This window comes from Parasteatoda tepidariorum, chromosome 4, assembly GCF_043381705.1.
Source record: "Parasteatoda tepidariorum isolate YZ-2023 chromosome 4, CAS_Ptep_4.0, whole genome shotgun sequence".
Lineage (NCBI taxonomy): Eukaryota > Metazoa > Arthropoda > Arachnida > Araneae > Theridiidae > Parasteatoda > Parasteatoda tepidariorum.
Window position 1 is genome coordinate 38864920 of NC_092207.1, and position 17598 is coordinate 38882517.

A 17598-nucleotide genomic window follows, 5' to 3' on the forward strand; every position below is an offset into this window, starting at 1 on the left:
CTCTCTTGTTTTCGAAAGTAAAAAGGAAAAAGACCTTTAAACTTAGGCAAAGGACTGGGATTGGTGATTTGGCCGCTAACATCAGTCAACAACTTTCCGGATCGGCTCGCCGTCCAAAGATCTTTTATTTTGTTCTTTGCTTCGCTGCTGGTTGGTTTTTGTGAAAACAAAAAAGAAATAAATTTCGTTCTAAATAGAGAGAGAACTACTTAAATACGCGCGGAGATACTCGAGCCTTTGTCAGAAGAGACGATATTCTACGGGAATGCAATTTCAGCAGTTACAGATGGTCAAGGGCAAAGCTAGATTTATCTAGATATTGAGATTTTTGTGCAACTCTTTCTAGATGTTGCAACACTGAGTTGCAAAGGAGGGCGCGCAGGATATTTGCGCATTTTAAAATGTAACGGTTTCTGTAGATAAAGGAATATTATTGTTCGAACTTTGTTTTGAAGACTTAATTTTAATTCAAATGACAAATCTATAGGACTGGCTTAGTTATTTGAATCCAGAACTTTGGAAGAGAATGGGAAGGCTAATAAATTAATTTTCAAATTAATTAAATGAGGGTTTAATTTGATTTAGGGTTTATAAAAAATTAGTCTATAACTTATGATGTACTATATTAATTCTTATTTTCAATTTAATTTTAAAAATTATAAAAGTTTAATAAATTTTTTCTTGAAGATTACATTATTATATCTCTTTCCCAATAAGGATTGAATCCTTAATGACACATTTCATAATTAAGATCCTAGTCGAAAAATGTACAATTTTAAAAGTGACTGTCGTGAGCGTTCATTTTACAAACAAAGCTTCTTACATTTGTTACCATATTATTAAAAGCTTTTTAAGTTTTTTTTTTTCTGTATTCTTTTTTTAATATTTTGTCACTAATACTTATATTTCAATTTTTCATAAATTAAAACATATCGGACAATTTTGTTCATGGGCGTTTTATTGTGTCGCAATAGCTAGCACCAATTATTATCAAACGGAAGCTTCAATTTTCAAGATTTTTTTTTTTTTTTTTTTACATAATTGAAAACAGAAAAATAAAATTTACAGTAACAGTACTAAATGGTTATTCATCATTAAATTACTAAATAAAACCATTTAAATATTCTTAAAAGTTAAAGTTATTTTTCTAATATTAGCTTAAAAGTACAATGCAAAAAAATTCCGGAAAAATTACGTTAAAAAGTTCCGGCATTCAGAATACCAGAAATTCTCCCCGAAAAAATCCAAATTCTTTGGAATATATTATGGAACAAAAAATCTGATATACCGTAATCGTTACATTAATTACCATAAAAATCATTGAAATGCTCTAATTCAATAAATATTACTGTACTATATAATATGTTCTGGTAAACAATGGATTTTACAGTGGATGTACCCTAAGTGTTGGTTCTTTAAACCGTAATTTGATCCGTAGCTTTTTACAGAACCATGTCATCAACTTGACTCAAAAATAGTTTAAGCAATTATAATATTTAAAAAATAAGCAAACATAAAAATCTGGATATAACTGGTTAATTTAGACAAATTAAAATGATAAAAATATTAAAGGGAATTGAAAATACATATAATGCTTTTCTTTATTTACAATTAAAAAGTATTTATTTTTTCATTTATTAAATACATTTGAAAATTATGACCCAGCTCTTTTTTAATTATATAATGAGTTAGGAAAGTACTCAAGCATGGTACTGAACAAACAATGAAAAGAATAACTACTATATATAACTATATATATATATATATATAGTTATATATAGTAGATAAAAACAGTAGATATAGTTATATATAGTAGATATCTACTATATATATATAGTTGATATTTAAAAATACCACCTAAAATAAGTTAATAATTATTTCTGATGTAAATGATTATGGTCTCTCTCTCTCTTAGTTTATTTATTTATTATTTTTTGGAGATTTTGTGTTCTTACAAGAATTGTGTGTATCCAATTTCTTAAATAATTATTAGAGCTTTTTAAACGTAATATCCAAGCTGGAACTTATATTGACACTTTGTCATTGTCACCATGTGAAAATCAGATGATTAATTCAAAAGTACAGCAAAACCTGTGCAAGTTGATCACCTTTGGGAGAACAATTTGAAGGTTCACTTCAACAAATGGTCAACCTAGAATGTGGGCATTTAATTGTTTCGTAACCAGTTTGATCATTGAGATCAACTTCAGTATACGATCACACACAGAGAAGTTTATACCACATTTTAGTATATTTTATTGTTATTAGTTCATGATTCAAAGAACGTGCAGTGTGAAGAAAAAATTAGCGGATCACCACCTGAATAACTTTTGATCTAATGATTGGATTCTTACGTTCATAGACTCAATCTTAATAGCTCGAGGGTTTTAATATGCTAATTAATTACAACAGACGAAATTTTGAGTAGAGCTTGAAAAAGTTATTTAAAATTCAATTTCTTCGGAACTATTCGACCAATCTTCCCCAAATTTTGCATTTAGACATATAAAAATATGTTCTTTAAAATGATGTCTAATATTGCTTACTAACATTTCAAAATTTTATGATTGTTTTTAAATAAAATAATGGAAAATAATAAATATTTACGAAGGATTATTATTTTTTTTTTGTTTTTTTGTTTTTTTTGTGCTCAGAATTATTTTTGGTCAACGAATTTTATAATTATGTGTTAAAAATTTTCAGTTCGCTTAAAAAGTTCTTGATAAAGCGAAATAGACAAAAAGTAAAATTAGCATTAAGGGGTTCGAAATTTCGACAGCTCTCCTGACCAAACAATCGTGACCATATTTTCCTGATTGCGGCTACCCTTATATTTTAAGGGTTAAAAATCCGAATCCGTCGAAAAAAAGTTATGTTTATTCATACAAAGTACGTTTTTGTGTTTGATTTCGTAACTTAATATATCATCTGCACTAATTAATTAGTGCATTTCAAATACTACCATAAAGATTCATTTCTACAAAGTAAAGATCTGATCAATAGATCAAAAGATATTCAACGTGGTCCATTTTTTTTTTTGTGCGCACTGTACATTTGTTTTATAAACTAGGGTGCTAAGCCCCTTGTTCGCTGCCTCTCATCAACCCCGATGATTGCTCCGTAATAATTGTTGTTTCCTGGGGTAAAAAACAGTTTTTCTGCTAAAGTTAAAGTTATTATTTAATATTTATGTACAAAAAGGAATTCTGTTTGCTTACGCTTGTGCCGCCACTTCTCACGCCCAAATATTATTATTTATTAGTATTATAAATATTTAGATCTATCAGTGAACAGAAGTCTTTTTTCTAAGTAATCATTTTATAAATTACTTTCATATTGTTATAACATTATATTGTTCAAACAAATTTGATGAGTTCATTGACGTAATTTAATATTTTATTATTAGGTTATTAGGTTAATTTGGTTATTAGATTAAACCACATTTCTAAATTACTGTATCTTAAAATGCAGCACAGAATCGTATTCTAATAAAATAAAAAAAAATTCTCTTAGTTTTAAACTCTTGAATTAAAAGTGTAATAATAACAGTACAGGATAATAATTTAAATTAAGGATGCAGAAATACTTATAGAAAAACAATATCTTTATGACTTTTATTAATTTCATGTTGATGACAACCTAAACAATATGGAAATCAATGAGGAAATTTTGGATCCTGTGATTAGATTTTTCGGCCAATAAAAATGCTTGGACAACAATGGAAACTGCGACGCCATTATTAGATTTTTATATATTGTAAGATATTCTGGAGTTTAAAAATTATTGAACCAAGAGAAAAAATCTTTCAACTTATTTTGTAAGACAATTTTATTTACTTACCAAAACATGTCACAAGTAGTACACAAAATACTATTACAACAAACATTAAGTGGAGAACATAAAATTATGAATAAAAACAACATTCAACATCAATAAAATAGTCAAATCTGTACAATATTACTACATTTAAAAGCCTTATTAATAGAAGTAATATAACTTAGGCAAGTATTACACAAAACAAATAAACGAAGAATCTTTACAGTCATTATAATTTTATGTAGATAAATGCATCTATAGCTCTTTGTTCATAGATGTGTATTCATAAATACTTTGAAAGTAATAGTTTTGAGATCTAAATTCTTTGTCAAACAATAAAAATAAATATTTCACACGTAAATAAATATCAATAATCATACATTGCCTAAACAAAAAATTAAAAACAAATTGGCGATAGAAAAAAAAGTTTTTTAATTTAAGACACTATACTATTTAACAAGATCGTACATTCATCGTGCATTTTTGATTGGATAACAATTGTTAAAAACATTATAAATGCACAGTAAATTTTAAAAAAAATTGTAGAATAGATCTTAACAAATATTGGAAGATTTAAAAAAATACATTTCTGATACAAGAACCTTTTAGATTTATCTTCTTTCTGGTTCTATAGGAACACCAAAAAGCTCAGTAATTTTTACCAAAGACCTCAGAAGTGTTTTTTTGGTGAATTAACAATAAAACATCGTTGTATTACCATGCTTTTTGGTAATAAGTGAGACAAAATTTGGTATTTTCTTCATGATACTTTAGAACATGGCATAAATAACCATTTATTGGGTTTAAAATTTTTTTTTTTTTTTGTATTTTTACTAAATGGATCGTAATTAGAATAATAGTTCTGCAAACCAGAATTTCTGGTAAATTGAAACTATATGAACTGAAAAATTACCAAATAAATGGTTTAAATATCGTATATTTTGGTTTTGTTATCCAGAATTCAGTATGTCAATTCTAAAATGTTCGATGTTCAATTCGTTTTACTCTGTCAACTTTCAAATGTTCTCTTGTTTTCAATCTATCCTTATTTATCGATCATTAGAGATATAAAAAAAAATTTCACTTCAGCTTTTTATCTGTTTACTAAAGATTTATAATCTAAAAAACAAAAAGTATTCCGTTTAATTGTAGCTAGGTTTTGTTTCGTTTCTATAACCTCTGCTCTCTGGGTTAGACCTGGTACTCCTTCGATGCGTGTCTATGCCAGGTCCGCGAACGGAGGAAGAAGACATTTACCTTCAAGGATGGACAAAGGTTTTACGGGCCTCAGGACAAAGTTTATTGCGGGCCCTTATTTCGAAAAGATTTATTTTCATATTTAGTAGAAGTTTTTAGGGCTTTTTAAACAAATTCGTAGTTTTTATATAGGTATGAAGAAATTTTCCACAGTTTTCTTTTTCTTTAAAAAAAATTATGAGTGCCATGTTTTTTAGAGAATTTTAGTTGGGCCCTCAGTAGTTCTTGGCTCCGGGAGAATTGGTGCCCCTTTTCTTCTTTCCTTCAGTACAGCCTTGACTGCATCACATGTAAATTTCATGCATAAGTTTCTTAAAATGTCATATAAAATAGATATGTCTGCAACCTTTCACTGAGTTTTTAGCATTTCTAAATTTCCCGTGATATGTGTACCTGGTTTTGCCTCACGAATGGGTTAAAACCAGGTGATTTGACTTTTTCTAGAAAAAAACCTTTATGGAAAAAAGTATTACAGCAATGACTTTTCATGAATAATATATTGTACTCAACTAAAAATTGTTCTTAGCTATACTGTATTACCCCTCTTTCCCATTTATATATGAATATACATTTTTCAAAATGCATGTGCGTATTTTTCCAAAATACAAAAATTATCAAAAAATCCTGCTTAAATTTCGAAAGTTTCATTGAAAATATTTGGTAAACAAACAATACAAGATTCAATAAATTTTCTGTATTTTTTAATGTATTTTCTCTCACACTTGACAGAAATATTTGATTTCAGTTTAAATGGGACCTCATAATTTCTCTTCTTTGGATTAATTTATTAAGTCTAATAACACAAATTTAACAAAATCAATCACAATATTATATAACCTTCTTATGCCAATGGGACGTCATTGAATATTAAAAAAATAATTTTATTATTTTTTAAAAAAGGGTAAATTTTTTCAAGCTTTCTTTTTTATATTTTACATTATTTATCAATTCTAGTAAGAATCCAACTCGAATAAAAAAAGCTATAGTTGCAATGGACACTGTGTGAAAGTTAATAAATAAACAAATATAGTACTATTTGAAAGTATATATTTGATAGATTTAGAAAAAACATTATGATGCTTATCTATGAAAAAGTATTGTGCTACTACAGTTTTCGATATTTTAACAGCTAAATCAATCGATACATATTTTATTAATAATTATTATAAATTTAATTTCTTTATTATACATCAATTAATTTCAATTCAATTCTATTTTTTAAAAAAATCCGATTATAATGCTTAAATTCTAACATCATAAATATGAATAACATATAAATATTTGATTTTTGCCAAAAGCCTTTGTTTATTATAAATAATAAATGCGTTCTTTTCAAAACAATTATTTTTAAAACTCTTTAAATTAAGCAATTAAATTATTTAATCAACACTTTCACTAATTTTGTTATTCACATAATATTCACTATTTTTTTACAATAAAAAGCAAAAAATAAATGAGTGCTAATTTTTGAATGATTACAATTAATTCTTGAAAAACCATTTACAATTTATACTGGATTTGATTATCTCTAACATTACTTGAAGAACATTATAAGTGTTAAAGAGCACTATTTGCAAAAAACTTACGAGAGCAAACAATTCAAATAAGTTTTATCAATTTTTTCTGTCATTTACAATCATACTATTATGTGAAAAGTTTGTACATTCTCTTTAAAAATACCAATTTTTTTATTGAGCAAAAGTACTACTTCCTCCAGAGCACAAAAAGTACTTGTTGTCTGAGTAACCGGTATCTTGCGTAACAGGTATGTTATTGGACGATAAAGAGTTACATAATGATGATATAGAAGGAAGACTAACATTATTATTTTGCGGTGGAGAGCTTGTGGTTGGATGACTCACATTCATGGGATAAGGAGTGCGTTCACATTGTGGTGACGTCATTGTTGATTGAAGTCGCATTGGCCATTGACTGACAGGAGAAACAGTACCTATTAAACAAAAATGCATATGTATTAAAAAAAAATATTCTATATTTTAGAATAAAATACATCACTATCATAAAAATATTGAACATATTTTCTGCAAACTTCTAATGGCGCCAAATTGAACCATATTGTCGGAAAAATTAATCTCTTTTAATTTTTATTTATAGAGACAAGGCTTTAACTTCAACAAAAACAAAATTATTCCATTCGAACTTTATTAAGTAATATGCCATTATTATTCACGATAGCAACGCTACGACTCAACAAGGAACCATGGTTTTTGGATATAGTTCAAGGCACTGGTATAGCGGTATAGCGCTGAACCGGTTATTTTAGAACGCACTAACCAGAACATGCAAGCTATTGAATTTCATTAGCTATTTAATTTACTTCCTTGAGGGTTTTAATTAACATTGTTATTATTTATTACAAATCTTACATCAAATATCTTTTCAGTTATAAATCGTCAAATAAGCGTTTAAAACACTAAAAAATTATGCTTTTATCTTTACTGCCGGTAAAAGATATATTAATATCTAATGAATAGAAGATCTAATGATTAGAGGAACGATTAAAATATAAAAATAACATAACTATGGTTTCTGATAAAAATAATCTGCTAAATGAAATAACTTTCGGCAAATTACAAAGCCAAAGCCATCTCTTTAATCCTTTTATTTTAGCCGAAATTATTTTCGCAGTAATTCAACCCGCTTGTAGCTCCCTTTTTCCTCATTTTCAAATTGAGGGCTATGTTTACCATAAATATCTACCATCTGTTTTGGGTAGTAATTTTCTCAAGCTTGCGAACACAGTTAAAGTTATTATACCTAAAATATTTTTAACGCTCTTTCTTAAGTTTTATTAGTGGGAAAATTCAGATTTAGTTTTACAACTAAATGCAGATATTTTTTTTATTCGTAGAGGCGATATTAGGTGCAATAATCGGTTCACAGTTTATCTTTAAAGATAGTGATAGCGGGGGGTTCCACAAAGCTCTATTCTGTGATGCATAACCTGTGTGTGGTCCAATTGCAATGGAGAGAAACTCAGAGCATCTCTGCTTCTATTCTGTCAACATTTAGTAACTAAAGCTAAACTTAGGTTTTGATTTCAGTATCAGTTGAAGGGACGACTTTTTAATGTCGTAGTTAAGTCAGGAGGAAAATACTTTCATTTCAAAACTGTATTTTTGTGTCAAAAAATAAAGATTCACAGTTTATCTTTGAAATTAATTTTGGTTGACATTTATCTGAAAATAACTTTGAAGTAAGCATAATAAAAAATTAAACAGCAATTTCAGCTACTTATGTTCCCATTATGAGGCCATTTTGTTGATTTTATAAACAAAAATTATTTTAGCTTAAGTAATTTTTAAAAAAATTTCAGTTGAGTAAAAATTTTTTTGTGAATCACAAATTTGTGTGGGAAAACATTAAATTTTGGATATTTTTCAAATTACACCGAGAGAAAAGCATGGTAAAAACTACCTGCATATAGCAAAATTTAGCACATTTCTGGCTCAACGGAAACACAAAATGATTGATAATTTTTACCGAAGCACTTTGGTAATGATTTCAGTAAAATTAACAATAGAATTTAGTTTTCTTATGTGTGGGTAAAATTTGATATTTGGGTAATTTCACTTGATACCTTAGTGCATAGTATGAAAAACCATTAATTCGGTAAAATGTATTTTTTTATTTTTACTTAATGTGTGTTAATAAGAAATATAATTTTAAATATCAGAATTTCTGGTAAACTGTTGTCGTATGAACAGAAAAATTACCGTAATTGAGTGATTTCAATACCGTGTATTTTGGTTTCATAACCAGAATTGTGTCGGTTTTTTTTTTTGAAAATCAGAAATATCATTATCCTCAGTACGGTAATTATACCAGACTTGATTTTTCTTCGTGTATATACTATACTTGTTCTTAATATTTTTTTTATAATCCAATAAATAAAATTATTGTTTTAATTTTGAAAGTTATTTCAAGATCTTTTCGTATTTAAATTAAAAGTTCCAGCAAATTTAAACGTTAAGTTGGAATTATGGTAGAATGATTTCTTTATTTTTCTTCAGTTAAGTAACTTGTAACATGACTCTAAATTAGCTTTACTTTACGATGAAGAAATGATAAGCATTTTAAAAATTTAAGACAAAAAATTAAGTACGTGCAAAAACGTATTTTCATATAAATCGTAATATGAATTGAGATGCCAACAAACTGATAACAAAGCATTTATCTTGGCTTAATTATTATGTAGATTACATTAAGGCTCAATGGTTCCTGTTCAATTCTGTAATCAAAAATTAAAAGCTTTATCCTAGCTTTAGACATAACATGTTTGGTACATGTAACTAAAATTTTTGACATAAGCTTTGAAAGAGGGGGATTTAAATTTGATGCTCTTTTTTTTTCTTCCTTTTTGTTTGCTAATTTAAGACGGCTGTGGTAAATCCCTGAAAAAGGAAAAGTAGATTTATTTAAGTAAAGCTCAGAAGATTAATAATTAAAAGTTTAAAGCAATTAAAAAATAAAGGGCTTGGAGCTGCGTTTTAATGTCTTAGGGTATTTGGTGAGCGTTTTTTTTTTTTTGTTTCTAAATTAAATTTGCTTAAAACTAATATTTTTAAGGATTAAATCAATATTACAATGCAATAGCTCTAACAGAAATCGTAAAACAAATTTTCAGAAAGACATAATGTTTAAATCAGATTTAAATGGAATAATATAATTTGCAATATTTTCTCTCCATAATCAATTTTTTTTTCATGCAGATTTTCTTTAACAAAGGATACCCAAAATTTACAGGCATAATTAATTTAAATATTAGTTAACCTCTTAAACATAGCTATTTGACAAAGCGTTTCCAAGCATAAAATGAAACTAAGTTTCTAAAATAGATAAGATCTAAACTGTTATCTTTAAATATTATTTTATCCTTAAATTTGATTAGTTAAGTAAGAAAATCGCAAAACAAATGCAAGAAAGATTTATAACATATAATGTATAAAATAATTCTAAATATAAAATTAAAAAATTTATAAATCTGGAAGATTTGGAAAAAATTATAATCAATAAAACAAATCATATCTTAAATGTAATTATTCAATGCCCCTCATTTTATATTACATATTTCTTATTTACTTCTAGTGATTTTTCCACAGTATACACTAAAAATGTTAAATAAAAATCTCCATACTTAAACTCTTAGAAATGTTTTCCACTAAAATTAAATTAATTCTGATACCACTAACTTTTTAAATGTGCCCATTCTGAACTTGCTTTTTAGAGCAATCAAGATTTCATGATAAAAACTAGATAAATACACAAAATAAAGTGTACAAGAAACATATTAAAATCATCGTACTTCGAATATTATTTAATCAGTTTTAAATTTAATCATTTAAAATACCGCACATAATTTGTTGTGTTTTTCACATTTTCTCTGATTTTAAAGTAATTAATTATAACTGAAACTAATGAGGTAAAAAAAAAGTTTCCGAGAAAGCTACTTTTATTAAAAAGAAATGAAGGGTAAATGAAACCAATTTTCCTAAAAATTTTAGATGTCTTAGTTTTGTTTTCTGAGGATTAATTCATCATCGAAAAAGAGATAATTGCACAAGAATATTGTAGAACTAATAAAAAAAAAAACTTAGTTCGGCAGAAAAAAATATCTTTTAAGTGTGGCGGTACTTAAAGCGGGGATTGGTAAAGATATCACATTACTAAAGAAGACGGATTGGTTGAAGAATTACAATTAGCACGATGATAGCTTATGACTTACTCAAATGACACAGTTATTTCAACTATGTTATTTTTCATTCGGCTGTCATATGATGCATGACTTGATATGACTTTTATATAGTTTTTCTGTGCTTGGACTCGTTTTAATTGTTCAATTATAAAATGTATCAAAAAAATATATTTTATGTTTGCATTATATTATCATAGAAAAGAGCGTTTGAAGTTGAAATTTGAAAATAAAATATAAAAAAGGGAGAGCGTCATTTGTGCTCTTGATACGGGCACTGCCAAAAAATTCCGAAATAAATTACGGTAAAAAGCATCAGCATTTCGTCAGCCGGTGCTTTTAACCGTAAAATTAATTTTTAACGGAACATGTTACTGAACAAAAATCTGATATTTCTTAATCTACACAGTAATAATCACTGTGAAAGCACTAAATCATTCTAATAGAATATTGCAGTAAAAATTACAGTCCAATATTTTACGGTGCAGATGGATTTTATGGGAAAATAGATTTTACTAATGAGGCACCTAACATGTTGGTACTTTATACCGTAATTTGATCCGGAATTTTTTAGTATATCCTTATTACAGATGTTTTCATATAACATATATTTTTTCTTCGGAATAAGAAAATGTGTACGAAAGGTAATTTTAACATAAAATCTAACGCATGCAAGAGTTTTTCAGAAAGTTGAGAAGAAAGTAATACAATGCAAAAAATCCTGGATGAAATTATGGTATGAAGTACTGGCATTTTAGTTGCATCATCCAGATTAGTTGCATCATCCGTAAAATCCATTTTTACTGTAAATTGTACCATAATTGTTACATTAATATCTATTTAATTGGAGTGATTGAGTGATTTTACTGTAATTATCACTGTAAAAATTATGGTATATCAGATTTTTTGTTCCGTAACATGTTTCATTAAAACTGGATTTTACAGGAAAAAGAACCGGCACCGTGAGTGCCTGTAATATATACCGTAATTTGATTCAGAATTTTTTACAGTTTTGATGAAAATAAATTCTTAAGAAATTTTCTCAGATTTAAAATTTTGTTGAATGGGATTCTAAATCAAGTTACAGATTTGTACATTAGACAATTTAGAAACTATGCTTGAAACTGAAATTTTAATTTTTATGGAGTTTGATCACACTTTCCGTCATTAAAGTTTCTTGAATTCCGTCTACGAAATTTATGTTTTAAGAACAATATGAACTTAAATGAGTTCTTCTCTTCTAATATATTACTCTAAAAAATATGATTTATCAATTAGTTTACGATTATTCTTAAAATTAATATTTTCAATTTTTTATCGAATTTTTTATTGAATTAGAAAATATTTTTTTCCTTCATTGAGAAAATTAATCAATTCACTGAATAATCCAACAATACTTTTTTTTCTACAAAATTAGCAAATTTATTCCTTAAAATAACGTACATCAATATACTTGTATACAATCAAATAATTATTTTTTTATTAACAATTAGCTTAAAATTCATGTTTAAAAATAATATTTTTTCCTCCATTGAGAAAATTAATCAATTCATTAAATAATCCAACAATGCTTTTTTTCTACAAAATTCGCAAATTTATTCTTTAAAATAACGTACATCAATATACTTGTATGCAACAATCAAATAATTATTTTTATTAACAATTAGCTTAAAATTCATGTTTGAAGCTAACATTTCAATTGTTTATTTATTTACTTTTTAATGTGGATTTCAACTGCAGCTGCTTTTATTTTGGGAAATAATATTTAACAGTAACTTTCTTGTATTCATATATTTCTGTTCAGTACCTGATCGCAAAAATATTAATTTGATATGCAATAGATTACAATTTTTTCTTCGTCAGTATATTTAAAACATGTCTTAATTTTTAATTCTCGTTTTATAGAGTAACTAAAAATGTATCTGGAACATCGTGCTTGTTTAAAAAATGTTACAAAAGCAAAATATATGATAATGCACTGGGAACATTTAAAATATTTGACTATATATTGAATTTTTGAAATGGAGTTAACTGTTTACGTGATATAATTCGAAGTTGCAAAGTTACTTTTGACCGGCAAAGATTATAAATTTTTTTCATGTTTAAATATAATTACCAGTTTTCCTGTTAATTGTATAGTTTGAGTTAAATATATGGTTTTAAGTTAATTATATAGTTTCAGTTATTTATATAGTTTTTATGTTTTAAATTTAATAGCTTTTGCTTAATTTAAGGTTGATGTAGCCTTTCATTAAAGTACTTCTGAATTTTTTCAAAAGTCTTTAAATATAGTAGCTTAAAATTGTCATGAAGCTTCATCATTTTTTAAAATCCATTGCGAAAAATTCTTTACTCTTTTTTGACATAACAATTATGTTTTTTTTTAAAAAATTGGTAAAAGGTATAAAAAGATAGTAACACATTTACAGTAGTCACATTTTAAACGTATGAGTATATAATAAACTTTGGAAATGGAGTTAATTATTTAGGAGATCTAATTCGAACTTGTAAGGTTACTTTTGACTAGCAAAGATTATAACTTTTTTTCATGTTTTCTTTAAAAATATAATTTCTTATGCATAATTTCAGGATAATGAAGGCATTTATTTATTTCCGTCTAGGCTTTTTTTAACGTTATTCAAAAATGGTAGTTAAAAATTACTTTCAGAAAATGGTCATGAAACTTTATTATTTTTCAAAATCCTTTGCAAAAGATTCCTTACTCTTTCCTGACGCAACGATTATTTTTTCCTTAAAATAATAGCCACGAAACGACACTTTTGGAAGCAAAAATAATTGCACAGGAATCTAATGTGTTTTTATACATATATCTATTGTGTGAAATTTAAAATGTTTATACAACAACAGTCTTTCGCATCGCGAAATTTTTTTATTCTTAAAATATATTTTTCATTCAACTCAATCACGTGTCTCTAAGAGACGAGAAATAAATTGTATCTTCTGGGATGGTTTTTAAGATGGAACACTTTTCTTGAAAATGACTCCTTTTTTCCGGAGTATCCTTTCTTGAGTAGCATCTCAGAAATCTTAAGTGCTTCTGAGATAGAGAGTGCAGAAAAGATGAGAGGTGTTTCAGAACTAGGCGACCCATAAGCTCGGCGGTGTCCAAGACGCTATTGCCTACACCTAGAAGTTCACAACTAAACTGCAAGATGGCAAATAAAAGAAAAAAGAAAAAAACGAAGCTTTTTCATTCTCAAAATTGAGTTGGCTGTTCAACGACGGTTATAAAAATGATGAATTATCACCCTTCAGTGGTTACCAGTTTCCCGAGATAAATAAGGGTACTTCATAAAAATGAAATATTAACCATGGTTGGTTTATATTATTCTAAACTGTTTTTTGGGGATAAATTTTAATTGAATAAAACTGTTCTAGATTATTTCAAAAGACATTTTCCGGTTTAAAAAAAATGAACGGAATCTGTTAACGTTGTAATATATAAATAACAAAACTAATTTTTAAAAAAAAATTTTTTTTAAAAATGTAATGGCTAAAAATGTAAAATGTAATGGCTTAATTTACTAAATATAATTATTCCATTAAAATTTTTCAGGAAGAATATTGAATAAAACAATTATGTGGAAGTTAAAACAGTTTTTTTTAAAATTAACTTTGAATGTTCTAAGTTCAAGTGCCCAATACTTAAAGTCTTATAGTTTTTACTCTAACAAAACTTTTGAATTAAAATTCATTAAAATCATAAATTTGGTGATTATAATTCATTTAACAACCAGCATAACTATTAGAGCTGCAAATAAACGCTCGCCATGTGACGAGTCAAGAAACAGAGTGGCGACTTAAGTTAAATAAATAGTCACTTTTTTTTAAATAATCGTTTAATGATAAAAGTGCAAGAATGTAGAAAGATACACTGAGAATTTTTCTTAAAATGTCCAATGTCACCAATCAAAATTTTGATCCTACAGTAATTCATCAATTTATGTTGGAAAGATTCACGTGGAATGAGAGATTTTTTTTAACAGTTAACATATTTCAAAGTTGATAAAGTATACATTAAATGTATATTGCTCCCCTCTATATTTTTACACGAAGTTTATCAAAGTCAGTATGTTTGATAAAAAATTTGTCACATTTTTACATAATTTTTATTGCAGCATTTTATTGTCATCTACTTATATTCTTATTACTTTTATTGTTGTCAGGTTTTTATATTACATTTTAGTAGCCGTAAATAATTTCGAATCAAAATTTTTTTTTAAATATTTTTTAATCCAAACAAAAAAAAATTCAAAAAGTGGTGTTAATCGAAAAGAATCTATCAATATGGGTCACCGACTCATTAGGTTTGAGGAAAATTGGTACTAAGTCCTTAAATTCTACCAGCCACTGGCTACTATCTAAAAATTTACATTTTTAAGTCTAATAACTATAAACTGAAAAATGGTTATAAAAATTCAGAAACTTTTCAGAAAATATATCATATTTTATTGGTGTATTATTAAAACAAGTTTTATAAAAGTTAACCACTCTAACCTTAAAACGTTATTTCAGAAAGGTATTAATTCTAGATATTTTTCTTTTTAGATTAGGTGAATAATATAAGTTTGTAGTACAGAATGAAATGTAATTTAAAATAATAAAACCCAGTGAATAATGCAGCTTAAAAAATTTTGAAATGAAGCAAATTAGTTTCTTTTGTCTTAAAAAACAATTAAATGATATTGTGTTATATACATGTCGGTGTTATTGCAATACAAGTACAATAATAATATTCGAATTGAATACGTTTCACTTGCTAAACAAGCAGAAATTTATTTTTAATTACTTGATGATCTTTTGGTTACAAAAGATCAAATTATTCACTAACTCCTTTCCAACTATTAAATTATACTTGAATATTAAAAGCCGCAGCAGGAAAATAATTACAAAAAGAAGTCCTAGTAAGACTTCAATATATAATTTTAAATATTCATAACTTTCAGATCTATATTATAAATGAGAGCTCTGTTATTTAACAGAAGAAATTTTAAAATAAAAACACAGGAAGTAATACAGCAAAATATAAGTGAATAAAAAGAAAATTCTTTTGTTACTTTGCTTATAAAACATATCACTGTACCAGGTATTTCTGCATTTAACTGTACAGCAAGTAAAATAATATATAGTTTTAAATTCAATATTAGTTTAATAACAATATTAATTGATTAATAATAACAAAATTTTATTTTTCTATTGTCTAACAAAAAGTTTATAAGCACAAAACGAGGAAAAGAATACATATACCATACTATAATATGCATATTTTGTTCTTGATATAGAATCAAAAACCTCCTGAAATTCGTTAATCAAAATGAGAAAAAAATATGTTCAAAATTATCAGAATATTTTAACACTTAACGTGCTTCCGGCTCTGAAGCACTTTAGTAACGATTTTGATAAAATAAACAATAAATATGGTTTTATAATACGTCATAAAAGTTGGTAAATGTGGTAAAATTTTTAAACTTTTATCACGATACCTTAGAATATGGCACTAAAACCATTTATTTTCAGTTTTGTATTTTTTTCTAAATGTATGATGACAAGAACTATAATTTTGAAAATCAGAATTTCCGTTACTATATGAACGGAAACGACTGATTTCAATATCGTCTTTTAACGTGTGTTTTTATAGACATAATTTTTTTTCTCTGGACAATAATGCAGACAGAATTTAAATAATATTAAACTACCGTCTGTGATTTTATAACGCAATCTTCTCAACCTCAGGGCCAATAATAACGTAGGTGTGTTAGCTTGATTGCATTGAAACGCGACGCTGTAAAATCTGATGCTCCAGTTCCGAAAGAGAACTTAATCTGAGTTGATATCTTTTAAACAAGAATGTAAACTGTAATTTTAATTTGGTTCACACAAATCTTCTCATCTCATTATGTATCAATAATAAATAATCCAAGTTCATTAATGAGCTATCCAGACAAGAATCGAAAAAATATAGACCAAACATTCTAGGAACGCCGACTAATCATCGTTCCAAAATTGATTCATTTACTGCTACTGTATACAAACCGGCATCGCTGTTTTAATTGTTTACCTTTCCCCGATATAAACATAGGATTGTATACATTAACGATCTCAATTTGTATATATATCGTACGCTACTTCGTCTCATCACTTTGCATAATTGCACTTTTATCTTCTATAAAGTGAACAACTTTGAAGTGCAATGAAAAAGCCAAGATTTGCTTACATTTTTCGGGCACAAGTTCGTGATTTTTCAACAGATGTATGTAACATTCACCAAAAGCCTTTCGAACTTATCAGGGATACTTCCATCCAAATAAACTCTCTTTACTTTAAGAGTAAACTATGGGATTATAAACAAAAGTTGTTGATGCTAACTCTAAAAGGGAGAACAGACTGGACGGTGGAATTGTTCACTTTTTTAAAGTTCTTCTCCAGCACTTGGTATGCTCACGTTTTTGTCTGGAGTTAGCACTTTTTGCTGGCCTGATATTTTAATTTGTGAGGGTAGCTCACGTGTTGCATGGATTTCCGTTGAAATCATGTTTTCGTTGGCACGTTTTGGGTCAAACAATGTGACAGTTTGCATGGATTATCTAATGTGAATATGCTTTATGGGTGAGAAACGCATATTTTGTCTTTTTTATTTTTACTAATCAGCAGTTTTTGTAATAACTGACGTAATCGAAATCTGATATTGCGAATGCTTATTTCTTTGATACTTTTATGGATTTCCTTTTATTTTGTTTATTTATTTATAATTTTTTTTATTTAATTATTATTACTGTCTATTTTTTTTTGCT

At 26.9% G+C, this 17598-nt stretch overlaps 1 protein-coding gene and 1 long non-coding RNA gene across 4 annotated transcripts in view; one reads left to right on the forward strand and one right to left on the reverse strand.

The window, feature by feature from the left end:
• Nucleotides 1-3810: 3810 nt before the first annotated feature.
• LOC107456534 (forkhead box protein C1) overlaps nucleotides 3811-17598 on the reverse strand; it is a 32834-nt gene continuing 19046 nt past the window's right edge. The window contains exon 2 of the mRNA XM_016074416.3: nucleotides 3811-7024. Coding sequence (XP_015929902.1) covers nucleotides 6762-7024 — 263 coding nt within the window. The 3' untranslated portion in view covers nucleotides 3811-6761. The remainder of the gene's footprint in view (nucleotides 7025-17598) is intronic.
• Nucleotides 16681-17598, forward strand: part of LOC107456535 (uncharacterized) — a 36583-nt gene continuing 35665 nt past the window's right edge. Inside the window, exon 1 of one of the 3 annotated variants that reach the window (XR_011636579.1) lies at nucleotides 16681-17413. This is a non-coding gene — a long non-coding RNA (uncharacterized lncRNA). The remainder of the gene's footprint in view (nucleotides 17414-17598) is intronic. The other 2 variants (XR_011636578.1, XR_006224697.2) reach the window with 2 other exon arrangements.